The sequence below is a fragment of the Vollenhovia emeryi genome, unplaced genomic scaffold (genome assembly GCF_000949405.1).
Source record: "Vollenhovia emeryi isolate VEMERY1.0 unplaced genomic scaffold, V.emery_V1.0 DF939181.1, whole genome shotgun sequence".
Classification (NCBI taxonomy): domain Eukaryota; kingdom Metazoa; phylum Arthropoda; class Insecta; order Hymenoptera; family Formicidae; genus Vollenhovia; species Vollenhovia emeryi.
Genome location: NW_011967185.1, coordinates 1,360,306 through 1,378,331, shown reverse-complemented (window position 1 = coordinate 1,378,331; position 18,026 = coordinate 1,360,306). Strand labels below are relative to the sequence as shown.

Genomic DNA, 18,026 nt, shown 5'->3' with positions numbered 1-18,026 from the left:
TCAAAATAAGCTTCGTAGGCTTCACAAAGCTTTTCACATGCGTTTAAATAAAATTTTATATCTCGTACTTTAATAAATGTACCACATATATAACAAAATGCATTAGCATCATATTTACACTTTCTAGACGACATTTTAACCTCTTCGAGTCTTCTACAAAACAGTTAATTGTTGTTTATCACTTAAGTGACATCTGTAGACGCTGTGTGACAGTTACGCCATCTTTATTTTTTCGCGGTATTTTTAAAAACATCAGAACTATTGAATACTCTTTTTTAATATGATAACTCAAGAAAAAGGATTTATTATCATAACTACCACAAAAGCAAACTTTTTAAGGAATATGGGTATTTTTCCTTTATTTTAAAACATAATGAATAGAAAATTCATAAAATAAATTTTAGGACAAAGACAAATTTTTTTTTGTAGAGTTGTGTTATTAATAGAAGCGAGTGGCTATTTCTTAAAAAAAAACAGCTATTGGCTTCTACTAATAATTGTTTATGTTCTACTAGGGTTGTTTATGATGTGAATTAATGTATAACATCACATGGCGAAGGGTGTAGATTTTAACTCTAACTTTAGACTTCAACTTGCGTCATACTATTTTTTGATACTTCTTTTTTATCTTATCGTTAGTCATGTACACATGTACTACATGTGCTGATAATTAAGTGCGTTTAGCATAGAAAATTTTCCTGCAAGCGGTCAGCGACATTTTGCGAATCTTTGCGATTGTTAGCACCTTCCATATCACGAACGTTTTAGACTTATACCAAGTTGCTTTAGCGGGAAACGAGTTACGTAAGATGGAAATTTGGAAGCTAATGGAATGTTTACCAGCGCCGAACTTCGTTCACGTCGATTTGGCCTAACATCGCGTTAACCCATACAGCACAAAAGCTGCAGCAGCATTGCTGCAAGTTGAAAGATTGCATATTGTAAATGCAATGGTGCAACAATATTTCAAACACAATATTGCGTAATATTAAATCTGCAATATTGCAGCTACACTGCAAATACAATATTCTAAATAACTCTATCGCTAAATAACTTTTTCGCTCTGCGTTCCGTTTTACGCATGAAACATATTCGCATACACGCATGAGCTGCTTCACCTCGAGAGCTGAGGCAATTCATGCGTTCTCTCCCCGTGTATTTATTACATATACATATACAGTGATTGGAAACAACTCTGTGTCCTTAAAAAGACGTAATCCTGGCTAGCTTCTGAAACGATTTTTTTTACAAAATTTTATCCGAAATATAGTTTTTGAATTATGAAAGGAAATAGTTATTTTATTATCAGGGTGAATACAGAAGGTAGGCTGTGACGGCGCAACTCACCGTCAGACGTGACAACTGACAACCACCTAACATAAGCGACCACGTATGACGCGATAAATTGCGCCGCTATTGCCTACGCCCTGTAATCAACTCGTGATAAGAAAACTATTGCCTTTTATAATTTAAAAACTAGATTTCGGATAAAGTTTTGTAAAAGAAATAATCGTCTCAGAATCTCGTCAGGATTATGTCTTTTCAAGGACCCAGGATTGTTTCCTATTACCCTTTATACATACGTGCAACGTTGTATTGCATTTTATTGCATTATGGCTACATTATTACATTGCAATATTGCTGCAGTCTTGCCTTTTCATATTGCTGCGTAGTTGCATTGCAATATTGCTGCATTGTTGCATTGAAATATTGCTGAAGGCGGACATTCTAATGTTGCTGCAATGTTGCTACAATATTGCAGCAACATTTCGCAATTTTGCTGCAATAATGCAATCTTTCAAAACAATATCTCTGCAATGTTGCTGCAATATTTCCGTGCTGTATGGGAACTGCTATCAACTTTACTAACGCCATAGTTGTAGTCTCTTAAGGACCGTCTACATTGAAAGTAAGCAGTAAAAAGTAAGATGCATAACCTTTACTTATCGGTGTAAAAGCTAAAGTACAAGCATAATTTAACTTTACTCCCACTCTTGCTTCTTACGCCAGGCTTACTTCACCTATTGTAGACGTTTCTTTAAAGGCCATTCTACAATTGCGTAAATGTAGTTGTAGGGTTGTAGGAGTAGAAGTAGTATTATAGTAAGTGTTGTACATCAAAGTAATATACAATAGAGTGAGATACGTCGTAATTGAAGCGAATGATTGGTTAGCTTTTACGTCCTACATCGTTGTAGTCGTGAAAGATGAAGTTCAGCCATCTTTTACAACAGGCTTTACTACTATTCTACAATTGCGTAAACGTGGTTGTTAGCGGTTGTACAGTGTGGTAAAACACAGTTTTAAACTAGCATTTCCGATTGTAAAGCCTGTTGTAAAAGATGGCTGAACTTGATCTTTCACGACTACAACGCTGTAGGACGACGTAAAAGCTAACCAATCATTCATTTCAATTACGACGTATCTCACTCTATTGTATATTACTTTGATGTACAACACTTACTACTACTTCTACTCCTACAACCCTACAACTACGTTTACGCAATTGTAGAATGGCCTTTAAGCGCCGTCTACAAAACGTGAAGTAAGCTTGGAGTAAGAAGTAAGAGAGAACCATAATAATTTTTAGCTTCTGGTGTAAGGAAGCTAAAATACAGGCATAATTTGTAAAATATTTGTAACCCTGGCCGATGGCATTCTGATTCACCGAGAGTAAACGTAAATAAAATTGATTTGCTTCCTTACTCCGTGCATTGTAGACGACGCATTGGTGTTTGGCCTCGCAACAGTATCTCAGCATGCAAACCTGTAAAGATAATTGAGTCTGACAAAAGACATTGGAAGGTGCGACTTTTGTAAATTTCTCAAAATCTCGTAAGGCAGGATACTTTATCCGCACCGTCGTAGAAAAGAAACGATACGGAAACGCTAGTATCAAAACAGCAACGTCCACAAGAATCCGCATTGAAACCTCCGGGGAGACCTCAGTGAGGAATGACGAATTGGAAAGATGTCGAGTCGGCGTCGAATCCATCGAACGGACGTCGATTAGATGTCGATCGACGTCCCTTCGACCAATCATTTCTCACTGGGATATTTTCGTTTCTCCAAATACCCGTGTACCCATTCCGGGTGCGATTCATTCACACTCCTTCTCCGCCTCCGCCACTCCGGATCCGTCACTCCGCTCGCGCTTCGCTCGTGTGGCTCGACCGTCGGCACTGTCTCTCCGACACGTTAGTCCTATCAGCGGAGATTTGACACTTGACCCTTGACGCTGGCCTAAGTGTCCGCGTTGGCGGGTAAGTCGCGAGCATTCCGCGGGATCGGCAGTCCTACGTCGATCATCGCGCGCGTTAATTATTAACTGGTGCCGAATTCCGCCATCTGGCAGCCATCGATCACGTGCGTCCGCATGTATGCAATCGCATCCCCCCGCGAAATGCGAGCTCGCAATACTCCGATTACTCCGCGGCGTGTCCGACGTTCCGACGTAGAAGGTGAACGATAAACCTCGCCTTTTTCTTCTTCTTCTTCTCCATTTTTTCTGCGTCTCGCCGCGATACGGCATTTTTTCCCTCGACTGTTTCGTCGCCGACCGATCAGCGATCAGCGTGCGCGATGATCCCAGTTAAGAAGACTGATTGAGGTCATGCACGTGGAGAACGCACGCGCTCGCGATTGCAGGTGTACACTCGCGCGGGAGTGAGACGGGGAATTTCATGTTTTCGAAGAAGCGACGTTAAACCCGTTGACGGGACTCTGCAGTCAAAGGTATTCTAGACTTTGACAGCGAAATTTGTTGACGGCCGATCGACGAGTCAATTAATCTTGCATCGACAGTCATAATTATTGAAGATCGCAAACTGCGGCTGGCAATTTGAAATCTGGAGTTAAAGGGAGCAACGGGGATTAGCAGGTATCAAGAATAAGTCGAGGCTGCGATTGCAACAAGTAAGGAGAATTGTTTACGTCAAATTAAAATCCTGTCGCGACTCCTCTCTTTCTTCTCGTCGAAAGAGACGTGCGATTTATGTGCGTGCAATTTTTTCCGATCTTCTCGCAACCTGTACTTTTGCAAAAAATCAGGGCTCAGAGGTAGAGTCTCTTTTTTTTATGTTTGCTGGAAATATCCCCGGGAGAGTAGCAGAGGGAAAAGCTGTACGACCATAAATTGTATCGTCTTCGCGCGTCCCAGTTATCTATCATCAACTCTTGTTAGGAATAAATCGTCACGGACGCCGTCGGCGTCGACGTTTTGTCATATCGCAGTTATTCACTGTTCGCGAAAACAAATAACAGCGAATTACTCTCGCTGACGTATACATGCGTACAGGAAATGATTTTTCCCTAATTTCGGGAATGGCAAATCGCGCTCGTATCGATTCGCTTCGAGTTCGGTACCGATTCTCTTGTATTCCTCTCTGCGACAATTTTTTAAATAATTTCTAATTTATAATCCTATTAGCTTTCGCGCGATACGTCCCCAATGCGCAGAACATTAATCAGGTCTCATTGCCCGGCGAATTACATTGTATCGATACGTCGATACGTGAGTCGGTGCGAGGGAGGATTCTTAATTGAGGTATATCAACGACTCCATTCGATAGAACCACATCCTGCACTCGACGTTTTACGTCGTATAAATATCACCGCGTGCCTCAACGGTCGAATTGGTAAAAACGCCCGTCACGGATTGTACAGAGGCCCAGGCTCGAATTCTGGCTGAAGCGATATTACTCGCAATAAATTCTTTATTATTTCAATCGGAAGCGCGTGATTCAAATAGGACGCGTACCTGCCGTCCAAAATTAAATTGATTTAAAGTATAGTAGCACAGTTTATTGACCAAACTTTAGTTAAACATTGGCCCAATATGTGGATGTATCGGGCCAATGTTGAACCAACGCACTGTGCTAGTAGGGGTGGATTTACTGTTTCACAAAGCTGTTTTAAGACCGACAAATAATTGACGCGCAGTTTACTGGCAATGAGTTAGAAAAAGTACACAAAATTCACATAGAAATATTACGGGGCTACCAAGACCCGGCCCGACCGAAGATGGCACGTCTTCTGGTACAAAATCCGTTGTAAATTAAGAAAATATTCTTCCTCGCACAGCTATAGTAGCGAATTCGGTTGCTTCACCCTCAGAAAGGATTTCTGTTACCGAGACAAAAGATATTCTTGACGCATTTATATTTCTCACAACCTCATTTAGTATAAAAATAGAATAATATGAAAATAAAATCAACAATTCTTATTCTCCTCTATCGAATTAAAAAAGATTGACTTGCTATATTGAGACATGAGTAACTTATATGAATGTAAGTTTATATATTTTTGCGTTTAGAATAAATTTTCTCTCCATCTTACAACGCACCAAGTTAGCACCACGATATTTGACAAAAGACTAGACATACTATCATTTTATTCTAGATTTTAGAATTTTTAATTTAAGATTAAAATATTCCTTTCTCTATAATAAATATGATTGGCGCTATATCGATCCTATTTTATGATATATTCAAGTGTAATAGCATTGGATCCGGAAATGTTTTCTGTGGGTGTTGCACTAGCGCGCACCGAGTGCACACTAACGCTTGTTTACAGTCAACTCTTGTATTCATGGATCGTCTTAAATATCTCTTGAAATATTTCTTAGCCAGTAAAATGATCTGTATAGCACCCATGCGGATCATTTTTTAGCTAGATATTCTTTAAATATGTATCTTTAAAACAAAGTTAAATATAAAAATTAATTACAAACAGGTGCAAGCAATCGAATTCGCTATAAGTTATTCGACGTGGTTGTTAATATAATTGTTACAAGCCGGAGTACGCGCTTTCTCCGATCGGCGTACTTAATCTCGCGTAAACAAAGCTCCTAGTTTCTAATCTAATCTAGGCGTTCTTGGACGAAAACATCTGACAGTCTGTTTTTCTTTTTTCGCGAAATTGCGTAACAATCACGATTATTCGAACTGAAATCGAGGGAGATCAGTTAGCGCCGTATGTCGTCCGCGCGTTCGCGCCTGCGACGCACCTTGTGAAAATAACGAGAATCCAGATAAGGGATCGCGACAATTATCGGCGCCCGACCAGTCAGAGGGAAATCATTTTCCCATGGCGCGACGTATTGAAATCTCCCATCGTTTCGCGCTATATGGACTTGTCAGCGCCATTCTGCGTCGTACGTATTAAAAGTCGCTCGAGTCTTTTCAGAAAATATGCTGAAAATCGAGCCACGATCCGCAATTTTATTTCAAAGCCCGCCGACCTCGCGCGGTTGATAATGTTTCTCAACGACTTTCCCGCAGCCACTCGCGAACCGTAGTGCTGGCGCACCAAGTCGACCAAAACAAGCGCAATTATATCGCTTAAATCCCGAAAAAAAATCGCGCGCAACGATTAAAACGAAGTTCATGAAATTAATTGAAGAAAAACAACTCGTTAATGATATCTTAATGTGGTCCCCCGATGCACTTTGTGTCTCGGGGCCGAAGTTTAGTTCCGTGTTTCTGCGCATGTTTAGCACATGATGTAAGGCGGATTTGGTACTTTGGAACGCGATCCACATTGGTGTTTTAATATCATCAAGATTCACGCGGCGGTGCGGAATTGTGAGGGATAGAGGTCCGCTTTCTCTAATCTCCCGCCTTATCTCTGGCTCTTCTCTCAATAGTAATAAAACGACCGTAACGCGCGACCAGTTCGTTCGGAGAGCCTAACAGTTCGTAAACGGTTACAAAAGGTAGCGGACTAATTCGAGCTTCAGCACCTACGGTACGCTCGGACCTGCGCTGAAGCCTCGATATGTCCAGCGAAAAGCGCGAAGCGAATCAGTATTATAACACACCCCGCGCGACGAGGGTTCGTTGTTAATAGCGTGCAGGGGCAAGACGATTGCAAGTAGATCGCGTTTTGCGGATGTCGCAAAATATATTGTTTTGCCTTCAGCACGCTCTGTCCGGCTGACTCACGATGTAGATCGAGACTTACGCGGTCATTCAACACGAAACTGCAACGTGAAAGCGATTTCACCCCCGATCTCTCGCGTAAGACACGAAACAACATAAATATATTCTGCTTGAAGATTATATTTCTCTTTTTGGAGCGCGCATTAGATGTTCATTTTTCTTCATATTTAAATCTTCATTTTTAATTTAATTATCTGTAGGTAACTGAGCAGAAGCTAATTCCAGAGGACAAAAGAGTTTCGCGGCACAATTAGATTATATTTGTGAATTAAATGTAGATAGAAATAGATAGAAAAGAACGTTGATTTATTTATTAACAGCGATGAAGAAATTTTCAAGATCTTTTTACATTTGAATCTTCTTTTTTTTTCGTTCGATCGCTTTTGGTTATCCATGCTGAATCGCAGATCGCTTCGTAATGCGGTGCGACCCCTTGGTCGTGATGTAACCTTGTCTGCTGCGTTTAAAGGCTAAATCACTAAACACAAATAAACACGATCTGGCAAACATTCGACGACGTGCCTCCGCGCGAATTGTTGCGTATTCCACTGGAGCAGATTCTCTCTAGATGCATTAGTCCGATCTATTATTTCCCAAACTTTCCGAGCTAAAAGTGTGAGCACGAGTTATCTCGAATTCACGTTACAGCGGACATTATAAGCCTTATTACATTATCCTCCGACATCTTCTAACGTTATCCCGTGAACTTCGGAGAGTTGGGAGAAACATTTTTCAAAATGACTCCGCAATAAGATAAGCGGGGCCGAAAAATATCCCTTTCAACTCGTACTTGATTCAGTTTCAGATGATCGATAATTTAATCTTCGACAACATGGGGAACGTGATGCAATTAGGCGAGATCGAGGACGAGGAAGGACTCAAGTGCAACGACACGGCTCACGCGGAACTGCCAATCGAGATGCGCTTCAATGACGGCCACTTGCTGACGATAATCACTTACAGCATCCTGATGGTGATATCGGCCACTGGAAATATTTCCGTGCTAACCATAATAAAGAGACGAAAGTCCAAGTCCCGAATACAGAACCTCGTGATGCACCTATCGATCGCTGATCTCTTTGTAAGTATGGCTCGGGCGCGAACAACTTCCCAGCGAGAAACGACTCGTCGGTCGATTTGACATCGTTTCGACGAATCATCTCTCACTGGGCTAATGTGATCATCGCGCCCGCGGTTTGCGCTTAAATTTAGAAACTGGTATGACACGTGTCGCATCTTAACGTCGTCCAGGTGACGTTCCTGATGATGCCATTCGAAATCGGATGGTCGAGCACAGTGTCCTGGGAGGCAGGAGACGCGATGTGTCGCATCATGGCTTTCTTCAGGATGTTCGGCCTGTATCTCTCGTCTTTTGTAATAGTCTGCATAAGCATCGACAGGTCGGCACAACATTATCGTAAATCGCAATTTCCTTCCTTCATTTTTGTGACATTTGGGATTGTCGTACATAAGATTATTCGTTCACGTAGCCGCATCTTCTAGGTATTACGCCGTGATGCGACCCCTCCAGATACTAGATGTTCACAGGAAAGGGAAGATATTGCTGATGCTCGCGTGGATTGGCTCCGTACTTTGTTCCTTGCCACAGGTGTGCTAACTTTTATATACAAGCAGTATTGCGATACAGTTTCGCTTCGTGACCGGCGTTAAACAGCGTGTCTCGTTCCCCGTAGATGTTGGTGTTCCATCTCGAGACGCATCCGAATTACACTTGTTACACCCAATGTGTAACGTTCAATACCTTCCCGTCGTACGTGCACGAAGTCTCGTACAGCCTGTTCGGCATGGTGGTGATGTATTGGTTCCCGCTGATCGTAATATTCTACACGTATACCAGTATTTTCATGGAAATCTGCCGTAGATCCAAGGAGAGGAGCGAAGGTAAGGCCCGACCCGGTGAGAAATGCCGAAACGACGTCGACGAGTCATTTCTCGCTGGGGAGCGCAACTTGTCGCGCTGTAAAAACGCTAGAAATTATATGGAAAATGTGTAATTGCTGATTTTACTTACAAATCTACTTACAGTTCTAATGGTATGTCGCTTGGCTCTCACAATTAGTAGCGAATAAAATGACGCGATCACGATATGCTAAACAGGCATTCTTTGCAGATAGAATACGTCGTTCCTCGAGCGGTTTCTTAAGCCGAGCGCGAGTACGCACTTTGAAAATGACGATAACTATTATCGCCGTCTTCCTCATCTGCTGGAGTCCTTACTACGTGATAAGCGTTTGGTGAGTCTGCGAATCTTTACTGTGGACTAAACATTAATCGCGATACCAAAAGCATCGCGTTCCAAAAGTCCAAATGATATGAGCCGAACCGATTGGGCGGACGTGAAAATATTGATAATAACCCAAGGAGAAACGAAAAGTCAAGATGACGTCAATTTGATGCCATATTGACCAAATTTACGTCATATTTTGGTCAATATGGCGTCAATTGACGTCATCTTGATTTTTCATTTCTCCTAGGGAAGTACATACAACTTTGACGCGTTCACGGTCGTAGATACGCAAATTTCGTCTTACGAAAAAAATAGCGTATCCCAGATATTGAGAAAATCGCTACTGAATTCTACATCTTTATCGGCGCGCAAACAGGTACTGGATCGATCGATCGTCGGCCCTCAAAGTCGACCCACGCATTCAGCGAGCTCTTTTCTTCTTCGCGTGCACCAACTCCAGTATGAATCCCATCATTTACGGCATCTTTAATATACGCCAAAGGAACAAAGTGAGTATCCACCTCGAACTGATAAATTCTCACTAAAGCTTCGTGCTCGAAACATCACTATCTTCGTCACGTAACATTTCATATAAAATCGCGAGTTGTTTAATCGACAAAGCTTTGCATAAAAGATTTAGATATTCGATACGCGTAACGGTCTTGCGGCCGGCATTAATAAAATCCATACTCAGTTTGAGCGTGAAATGGAACTCGATTCGGGACGAATTCGCGTAATCGTCGCATTAATTCGATTATCCGCGCTCCACATGTCGTTAACACGTTCCACATTTGTCCATGCAATTGCGACAGATATTTTAATACCTCACGAAGGCGAGAACGAATTTGTACCACTTGCACTAAAAAAGAAGTAAATTTTCATAGATCATGTCTCTAAAAATTAAAAAGGCGCAACTTCGTTTTCGTACAATCAATTAGAGAAGATAGTATACGCCAAATTTATTCGAGTCCGAAAATGGTATCTTCTCCAATTAATTGTAATATTTATACCGGCCCTGTTTCTCTTACTCTCGTGATACTTTACTTTCAGTTCACCTTTCTTTTTACTAACACATTTGACCTAACAGTTGCCTGTATTTCAGGCAAAGCTTCAGTCCCATCCTCTTCTAAGGCCTGTCAATACAACCATGGAACTTCCGGTCGTCGCGTACGCCAGAGATTCCATTTTCACCGTTTTCGTAATAGCCTTACCGGTCCTCTTTAACCCCCCCGACTTCATATAACAGACGCTCATCGCACGATCGTAATGGTAATTTGTTATCTCGTGTGCTGATTGATAAGTAAATCCTCCCACACCGTTTTTGCATCCGCATCTTCCCCACGCGCGACTAATATACCAGTGATCACACATTGTTGCTTTCGCGAAGAAATAAAGAAGGCATAAATAGCCGCGGCTGCAAAGAGAGAACCACGCCGAATGTCCGGAGCGAGCGTAAACTTCGACGCCCGAGCTTTCAAGGCGTCGATTAGACGAGATTTGGGCTTTCGATAGCTCCAAGTTCCACGAAAATCTCTATTTTCGTTCTAGGCGCCGATGCGTACAGCCACCGTCGAGACCCGGGTCACGCCGCTGTCTCTATCAGTCAAACTTCTCGATTGACAATGAACGCGACGTTCGCCGGCTCGAACAGATGCGTCTAAACTGACAATGTTGGTCCGCAAAATATCTGCGTCCTTCTACCAAAAATCATTGGCAGCGCAATCACGTACTGCGCCTCTCACGACTGTCGTATCCACGCGCGGTTACCATCCGAACCGCGAAAACGCGGGTCTGTGCTATTAAAAAGTACCTGGCCTCACTCTGCCAGCTGCATGACGAGATTAAGCGAGATGAAAGCGCCTGTGATTGATCAAGTCGCGCCCGACGGTGAAGAGGATCCTCCGGTGAGATTGCGCGACGAGGAAGAACGGGGAATTTTCCCGGGTGAACTATGTACTCGTTCGTCTCTAGATGTATTTATTTCGAAGTTAGATAAGAACCCCTTTGAAAGCTGAAAAAGATTCTCTAGTCTAAGTTATTTTATACGTATTTGTTACGACATAAGCAAACGTTGCAAATGCAACCGCGAACGTGCTTCGTGTATGTGTTCTTTCTTTTTTTTTTCTTCTTATACTTTCGCGACACAAGGTTGTGCAAACAAGTTACGTAAGCTATTTATACACCGCTTATGTTCCGTGTATTTTTATAAAGAGGAAAAATATATCGTACAAAATGCGTGCGTTTGCGTTTCGCGCAAATCTCTTTCGTTATTTAAAAACCTCTAAAGGATAAGCTCGCGTGATCAATCGATTGTTTCTATCTGTGTATATTTTCTATAAATAAAGAGATCAGATCATTGTAATTTGTGCGACGCGCGTAATGTGCAGATTCACTATCCCTGATGCGATCGGCTAACGTAATGTGCTACACAATATGACTAACGATGTATTTCGGTCCATAACAGGTAAGGGAGTCATCGAAGAGTCTTTCCCGGAATCAGACGTGCTCACGAGCGTTCGCCAGCTCGGTCTCGATCGAGTTAAATCTGCGTGACTTCGTGGCAAGTCTGGTACATACATAACGGGCCAGTTACATCCATCAGACTCAGCCCGCGCATCGTAATGTCGGTCAATTAGGATGGAAAATTGATCACACGGCACGGCGCGCGGCCGCGCCAAGTCTCGGCCGGCATTCGACACGGCCGAAACGTAGTTAATGACGGGGACGAAATGACGACAGCGGGACCGAAGTGTTGGTCCCTTTCGTTCCGCGTGTCCGCAACGGCACGTGTATCGCGTGGACGAAAAATGCGGCATGACGGTATCGAAAGGCGAGAGCCAAACATCTCGCTACGTCGAAATCGGATTGTCTTTCGTAAGCTTGCGAGAGATAATCCTGCCAAGTTACAGCAAATCGATCTACTCGCAAATTAGAAATGCCACCGATCGTTAGACGTTCGACGAAACGTTCGCAGATGATCACAGGCAGTTCGAAGGAATTCGCAGGAATTGACGTCGAAGTCGCAAATATTTAATTTGTAACATTCGCGTGTATTTAACGTCGGATATTTCTTACGCGCGGATTACGCTCAATCGAATGGCCACGTGTCGCTTCACAAGTTAGCGTTCAGCTCCAATCGAACTCGACGATTGACTTTCGGATAAGATGCGCCAATTTCTTTTTGAAGACACCGTGTATATCACCATGGAGAAAACTAGGCTTTCTGCAAGGTGTCCACGGTTTGAAACTCGTGTGGATGTGTAGGTGGGACCACTTCCCACACACGCGTAACTGGCACACCAGCGACATTGTAACATACCTGTTGCAAGGTCCGTCGCATCGGAAAGACCTAAACTCCCGCCTCGAGATTGGAGAGGCTTTTTTATCTATATAAAAAAAAATAACAAGAAGCCGGAGCTGTGAGCGCAGAGAGCTGCCTGTCTACGTGTAAGATTTCTCACTGTCAACGTTTGTCCGTAGACATTGCCACGACGTGGTGACAATTTTGTAGATATTCCAAAATAACACGGGATGGTAATGTATGAGCGAGTGTATCGCATATTAATCGATTTCGCCGAGAAGTTCCTCATGTCACCGTAGAAGGAAGCGTTTAATTTATATTAGCGCCGGCTGTGACGCGCCTTTCCGCTATGACTATTTCATATCGTTAAAAACAGCTCGTGGGCGGGTGCACACAATAATGTCGGAGTAATGTATTGATGATATCAGGTCTAATCATTCAGTCAGATCATACGGCAATAATACCGCTTACTCCACTATCCATTTGCAACCGCGGGATCGATCCAGCGAAACGCGTTCAATAAATTTCACAAAAGTAATACATTATGTACGAACAAACGACATCTCTGAGACAAGATCTTCACGAATAAATTAATTCTCCCCCCCCCCCGTTCACCCGATCGTCCGATTGAATTATAAATTCATGTTAAGATTCTTATTTGCAAAACTACTTTCTTTATTCTTATCTTTCTATTTCCACCGGTTGTTTACAGGATTAATTTTATGTCGCAAACTACCTATCGCCCTCGTTCTTGTTTTTAGAAACATAATTATACAGGGAGATAATTTTCTCTTAAAATTTACCCTGGAAATCACGTAATTGTGGGACAACGTGGTACTTTGAAAAACTTTAGGATAGTTTTTTGAAATTTTACTATACATTTTTACTAGTAAAATGTATACTAAATATAATTACTAATAATAAAATGCGCGGTAAGATTTCGAAAAACTCATAAAATTGCTCGAAATGCCGCGTTGTCCCGCTACTCTTAAAATTTACCCTGAAAATCATGTAATTGTGGGACAACGTGGTATTTTGAAAAACTTTAGGACAGTTTTTTGAAATTTTAGCATACATTTTTACTAGTAAAACGTATACTAAATATAATCACTAATAATAAAATGCGTAGTAAAATTTCAAAACACTTTCATAAAATTCTTCGAAATGCCGCGTTTATCCCGCTACTCTTAAAATTTGCCCTGAAAATCATGTAATCGTGGGACAACGTGGTATTTTGAAAAACTTTAGGACAGTTTTTTGAAATTTTAGTATACATTTTTACTAGTAAAATGTATACTAAATATAATCACTAATAATAAAATGCGCGGTAAGATTTCGAAAAACTCATAAAATTTCTCGAAATGCCGCGTTGTCCCGCGATTGCGTGATTTTCAGGGTAAATTTTAAGAGAAAATTCTCTCCGTGTAGCTTGCAATGTTCTTAAAATAATAAAATAATAATGATCCCGGTTCATTTTAATTGATCGGTGTTTTTCTCGCCCGCTACGTATCGGGCGCAGGCAGCACGCACAAAATCTCGTTCGTAAAGCCGTGTTCGTGGGCGACGTATAAAGTCGCGGACGGTCCGTATCCGCGCTCCAGTCGGCGGCCGTGCCGTCGGATCCGTCAGAATACATCGCGCCGTGAACCCGGGACGAGAGAGAGCGGCTCGCCAAGGAGCCTGCAGGAGAGTTGTGTTTCGCTTTTCAATCTTCAGAAACCCACAGTCGTGGACGACACCGAATACGTTCGCGCGGAGTACATCGAGGTCGCGTCAGGATGCGAGTCCTGACTGTCCTGGTCCTCGGGCTGCTGGCTGCCTGCGCCGTCGATGGTAGCGTCGTGCCCGATGAAGGTAAAGCTCTCGATTTAAAAAAAAAAAACAGTGGCGAATATTCGCGAGAATTTTCATGTCGACGAGGTCCTAGCGGCGACACTTTCCGTCCACTTTGCGTTGACTCCGATTCGCGTTCTCTTCTTGAGAAAATAAAACGCTTCTTCCGCTATTCTCTCCGCGTTCCCGCACCGCTGAAGACCATTCTCGGCGCGGCGCGACAAGAAACCCGGTAGTAGCGTACGAGATCGGTGACCAATACATGAGACTTCCCTCGGGTCACTCAACTATTGTGTTCTATCGCCGAGTGTTTATTATATTTTTTAACGTATATATCAAACAACTTGGACTACAATTTCCTTTTAATTGAGATCTATTCGACGGATAATTGTTTTCACTTATGCTTACCTTCTTTTAATCCCCTTCTTTTAATCGCCGCACGACAGCTCTAACTGCGAGCCTGCAGAACGCGTGGTACGAAGATGAGTTCGTCATTGCGTTATCCAACTGCAACAGGGACAAGAGGAAGCACTCCGGCGGTGCGATCGAGACCCTGTTGGCGGTCAAGTATCGGGGCGTGAAAACGAAAATGATGCTCATACTCGATCGACGGACGAAGCGCGGTGAGTCGAGAGATTTTTCTTCCTTCGGACCTCCGCGTTACAATTATTTACGACTTCGATATTCCAGTTGTACTCGAGAGCCTGGACGATACCGGGCGGCGCAGCGCCTCGCACGTCAACGTGGATAGCCTTGCGGTGACCACCCCTCTGAAGAGTCTGATTATCCTCGTGCATCAGAAGCAACCTAATTCCCGCATGGACGTGTACGTCGACTGCGTTTACGAAGGTTCTATACCGCTCAAGCAAACTTTCCGCGACATAGCCGAGATCGAGGACAACTCGTTGGTGGAAGTGGTAAGTTTTTATGCATAATATTCTACACGGGATATTTTCCACAACGGTCTTGGCTCGAGTAATTCTTCTAGACATTATTCTGCACGTTTTAGTGGCGCCCAGTTCGCGCATTTTTACCGAAGAAACACGTCGTCGGAAATAGTTGTTTTCGAAACGTCAAATCTAAAAAGAAATCGTTTATACCCGCACGCATTAATTTTGTCCGATGTTATTTTTTTCGCCGTGCCGCTTTCTTCGCTCATACGTTCGTACGGTAGTTTCTTATTTACGCGCTGTTCGCGACGTCCACAAACGTGGGACGACGTCTTTCCAAATATGGTTGACGAGACCTAAGCTAGTTGCTTCTGTTACGTGCACCTGGTTGGCTTACCCAACCCAGACACAACGATCCCTGACTACTCGGATGAATTGAATTCGTTTCAATGAATTATTCGCGCCCTATTTCTGTCACTGGCATTATTACACTCTGACTTTATGCAATGTCACAATTCTACCTAACTTTCTATTCTCGACAATTCTTCTAGGCTTTTATATTTCGTTTGCCACTAAAATAAAACCGATTCTCCTAGTTGCCATATTGATTTTGACAGCGATTTAACAGTATTAAAAATATTAATAATTATTTCAATTGCACATGTTGTATACAGTTTTTTGTAGACTACCAAATGCAATGCATTTCTTATTTATTTAACAATCCGTTGAATTGAAATTTATTTGCTTAGCAATAATATTAATTTATTAATAAATATTTCACGTTTTCGCGTTTTAGTTTAAAGAACGAAAATGCCGAACGAAATTGTATCGGGCTGCAACCATCACCGAGGTGTTAAGGAAAGAGCTATGCCCCGACAATTTATCCGATATGAAACAGCCTTCGGTATACGAGACCGATCAACCGAAAGCACGACCTATCGATGAAGACGATCCAAAGAAACCTATCGATCGATCTGACGGGGCCGAAAGTGAAGAAGGGGGATCGAGTATACCGGATAACGGCTTGGCATCTTCCAGTGGCCCGAAACATCCCTGGGATCATAAGAAACCTTCCGATAGAAAGGACCACCATCATGCTCGTCCGAGCGATCGGGATCGACCTAAGAAGAAAGATCACTCGGGTCATCCACAAGGCAAGAGCAAACCAGATAAACACAGCCCGTACAACTCTTTCGATCCGTTTACTCAACCTGGGAAATCGGACGAGACGGACGATCTCGATTACCCGGATGGATCTCTGTCGCTCACTCCACAATCGCCTAAAGGACACCGACCCACCAAAAGACCACATCAATTTGGACCCTCTAAACGACCCGATAGTCACTTAAGTTCGGGACCCGACAATTCGGATACGTATGACTTGGACAGACCTGGACGATCGGATGAGACGGACGGTCTTGACCATCCAAACGGATCCCGTCCCCCACAGTTCACCTCGCAGCCTCCGCATTTCACTGCGTCTTATCAACCCACTAAGAAGCCTGGTCTCGCTAAATCCGATCAAGCAGGTTCGAGGCCCGGGAAATCGGACAAACGACCCGGCGGTTCGAGTCCGTATGGTTCTAATAAGAATCCTTCCCTAATACCAGATGAGTCTGATGAGTCTGGAGCTCCCAATAGTTCCAAGCGACCTGGTCGAAGTCCGTACTCCGGTGGTCCGTACTCCAGTCCAGGCCAAGATGAATACGATTCGAATCAGACGGACGTACCAGGTTCGGATGAATCGTCCGGCAAAAGAGTACCCAGGCGAGGCGACATCGGGATCCAGAGTTTGGACGAGCGAGGTGGGTGAGATAAGCGGACGTTAAATTAAGTCGTTTAACAGTGTTCTCACGGGAAACGTTTTCCAGTCTGCCAGACCGACGATCAAATCGTGAAGACCTTGAACGAATTAATCAACGCTACCAGGAAACTCTGGAGGGAACTGGAACTAAATGTGAGTTAAAGCGATGAAGCAATTTCTTCATTATACTCGTATGTGAATTGATATCGTTGAGTCTCGAATTAATACTTTCGTTGATAATATTACGAGCATAAATATGAATAATCTTAGAACGTTATATTTTCCTCAATTACGTACAAAATAAAAATGATCATGATAAAAATGACATAAGATCACGCAAAGTCTTGGTTTTTATTAATCGAGTATTTTGGCAGAAGGAAACGCAACGTTGTTCGATAGGGAGATAAAAGCAATTTGACAGACTTACGACTCATTTATGTTTCCGTGTTGCAGAGGATGGAAACCCAGCAGCTTCGTCACTTGATCGAAAACTGCTCGGCGTGTCGTACCGGTGAGTGACGTTCCGTCGTATTGAAAGGACACGTGCTCGAAAATAACAGTTCTTTTAACTTAGAAGCTAGCCAAAACCGCATCGTAATGCCAGTTGAATGAATCTTATTAATCTATCTCACGCGCGTCGTCCTTGACACCCTCGGACTTTAATCTGTACGTGGCAATTGTCAGCGGAGACTACCTATTTATATGCAACAGTTGTATTAATCAATCTTACAACGCAATAAATGCCTGTTGTTAGAAAAAAATTCAACTTTGTTGTGACTCTTGTATTCTTGCGTTGCGCAATCTGTAGCGCGTATTCACATTTACATGTCTCTTTCGATATGTGGGCGGTTAGCGGGAGCTTTCGCTTAAAAGCTATCAAAACGCGATGTCCATAAAAATCATACGTCGCTAATCTCTTTGAGCTAATTACTCTTTGATTACAAGTTTACAATTTATATAAAGATTCTGTTGCAGTATAATCAACAAATTTTACATGCGCTCTCTCTCT

At 42.8% G+C, this 18,026-nt stretch overlaps 3 protein-coding genes across 6 annotated transcripts in view; 2 read left to right on the top strand and 1 right to left on the bottom strand.

The window, feature by feature from the left end:
• LOC105563036 (caprin homolog) overlaps positions 1-3,207 on the bottom strand; it is a 17,034-nt gene extending 13,827 nt beyond the window's left edge. Inside the window, exons 1-2 of one of the 2 annotated variants that reach the window (XM_012014293.1) lie at positions 2,850-3,207; positions 2,707-2,767 (exon numbers count right to left, since the gene is read on the bottom strand). In XM_012014293.1, coding sequence (XP_011869683.1) covers positions 2,707-2,715 — 9 coding nt within the window. In that variant the 5' untranslated portion in view covers positions 2,716-2,767; positions 2,850-3,207. The remainder of the gene's footprint in view (positions 1-2,706; positions 2,768-2,849) is intronic. The other variant, XM_012014292.1, reaches the window with a different exon arrangement.
• Positions 3,208-6,112: 2,905 nt separating this feature from the next.
• LOC105563037 (gonadotropin-releasing hormone II receptor) lies at positions 6,113-11,555 on the top strand. Its single transcript, XM_012014294.1, has 8 exons — positions 6,113-6,154; positions 7,741-8,022; positions 8,193-8,341; positions 8,445-8,550; positions 8,636-8,843; positions 9,073-9,196; positions 9,566-9,698; positions 10,738-11,555. Exons 1-8 carry the CDS (start codon positions 6,128-6,130, stop codon positions 10,807-10,809), a joined length of 1,101 nt encoding a protein of 366 aa, XP_011869684.1. The 5' UTR covers positions 6,113-6,127; the 3' UTR covers positions 10,810-11,555.
• Positions 11,556-11,607: 52 nt separating this feature from the next.
• Positions 11,608-18,026, top strand: part of LOC105563034 (cartilage oligomeric matrix protein) — a 12,497-nt gene continuing 6,078 nt past the window's right edge. Inside the window, exons 1-8 of one of the 3 annotated variants that reach the window (XM_012014288.1) lie at positions 11,608-11,653; positions 14,207-14,344; positions 14,770-14,946; positions 15,014-15,240; positions 16,010-16,742; positions 16,824-17,018; positions 17,085-17,170; positions 17,471-17,528. In XM_012014288.1, the coding sequence (XP_011869678.1) occupies positions 11,623-11,653; positions 14,207-14,344; positions 14,770-14,946; positions 15,014-15,240; positions 16,010-16,742; positions 16,824-17,018; positions 17,085-17,170; positions 17,471-17,528 (1,645 nt within the window). In that variant the 5' untranslated portion in view covers positions 11,608-11,622. Of the gene's footprint in view, positions 11,654-11,673; positions 12,637-14,206; positions 14,345-14,769; positions 14,947-15,013; positions 15,241-16,009; positions 17,019-17,084; positions 17,171-17,470; positions 17,529-18,026 lie in introns of those variants that run through there. The other 2 variants (XM_012014287.1, XM_012014289.1) reach the window with 2 other exon arrangements.

What these genes read in the sequence shown, in the direction of transcription:
- LOC105563037 (XM_012014294.1), top strand. Translation starts at nt 6,128, where the DNA reads ATGGACTTGTCAGCGCCATTCTGCGTC. An exon ending in TATCGATCGCTGATCTCTTT is followed by an intron (nt 8,023 to 8,192) that starts GTAAGTATGGCT and finishes AACGTCGTCCAG; the next exon opens with GTGACGTTCCTGATGATGCC. An exon ending in GTCTGCATAAGCATCGACAG is followed by an intron (nt 8,342 to 8,444) that starts GTCGGCACAACA and finishes CGCATCTTCTAG; the next exon opens with GTATTACGCCGTGATGCGAC.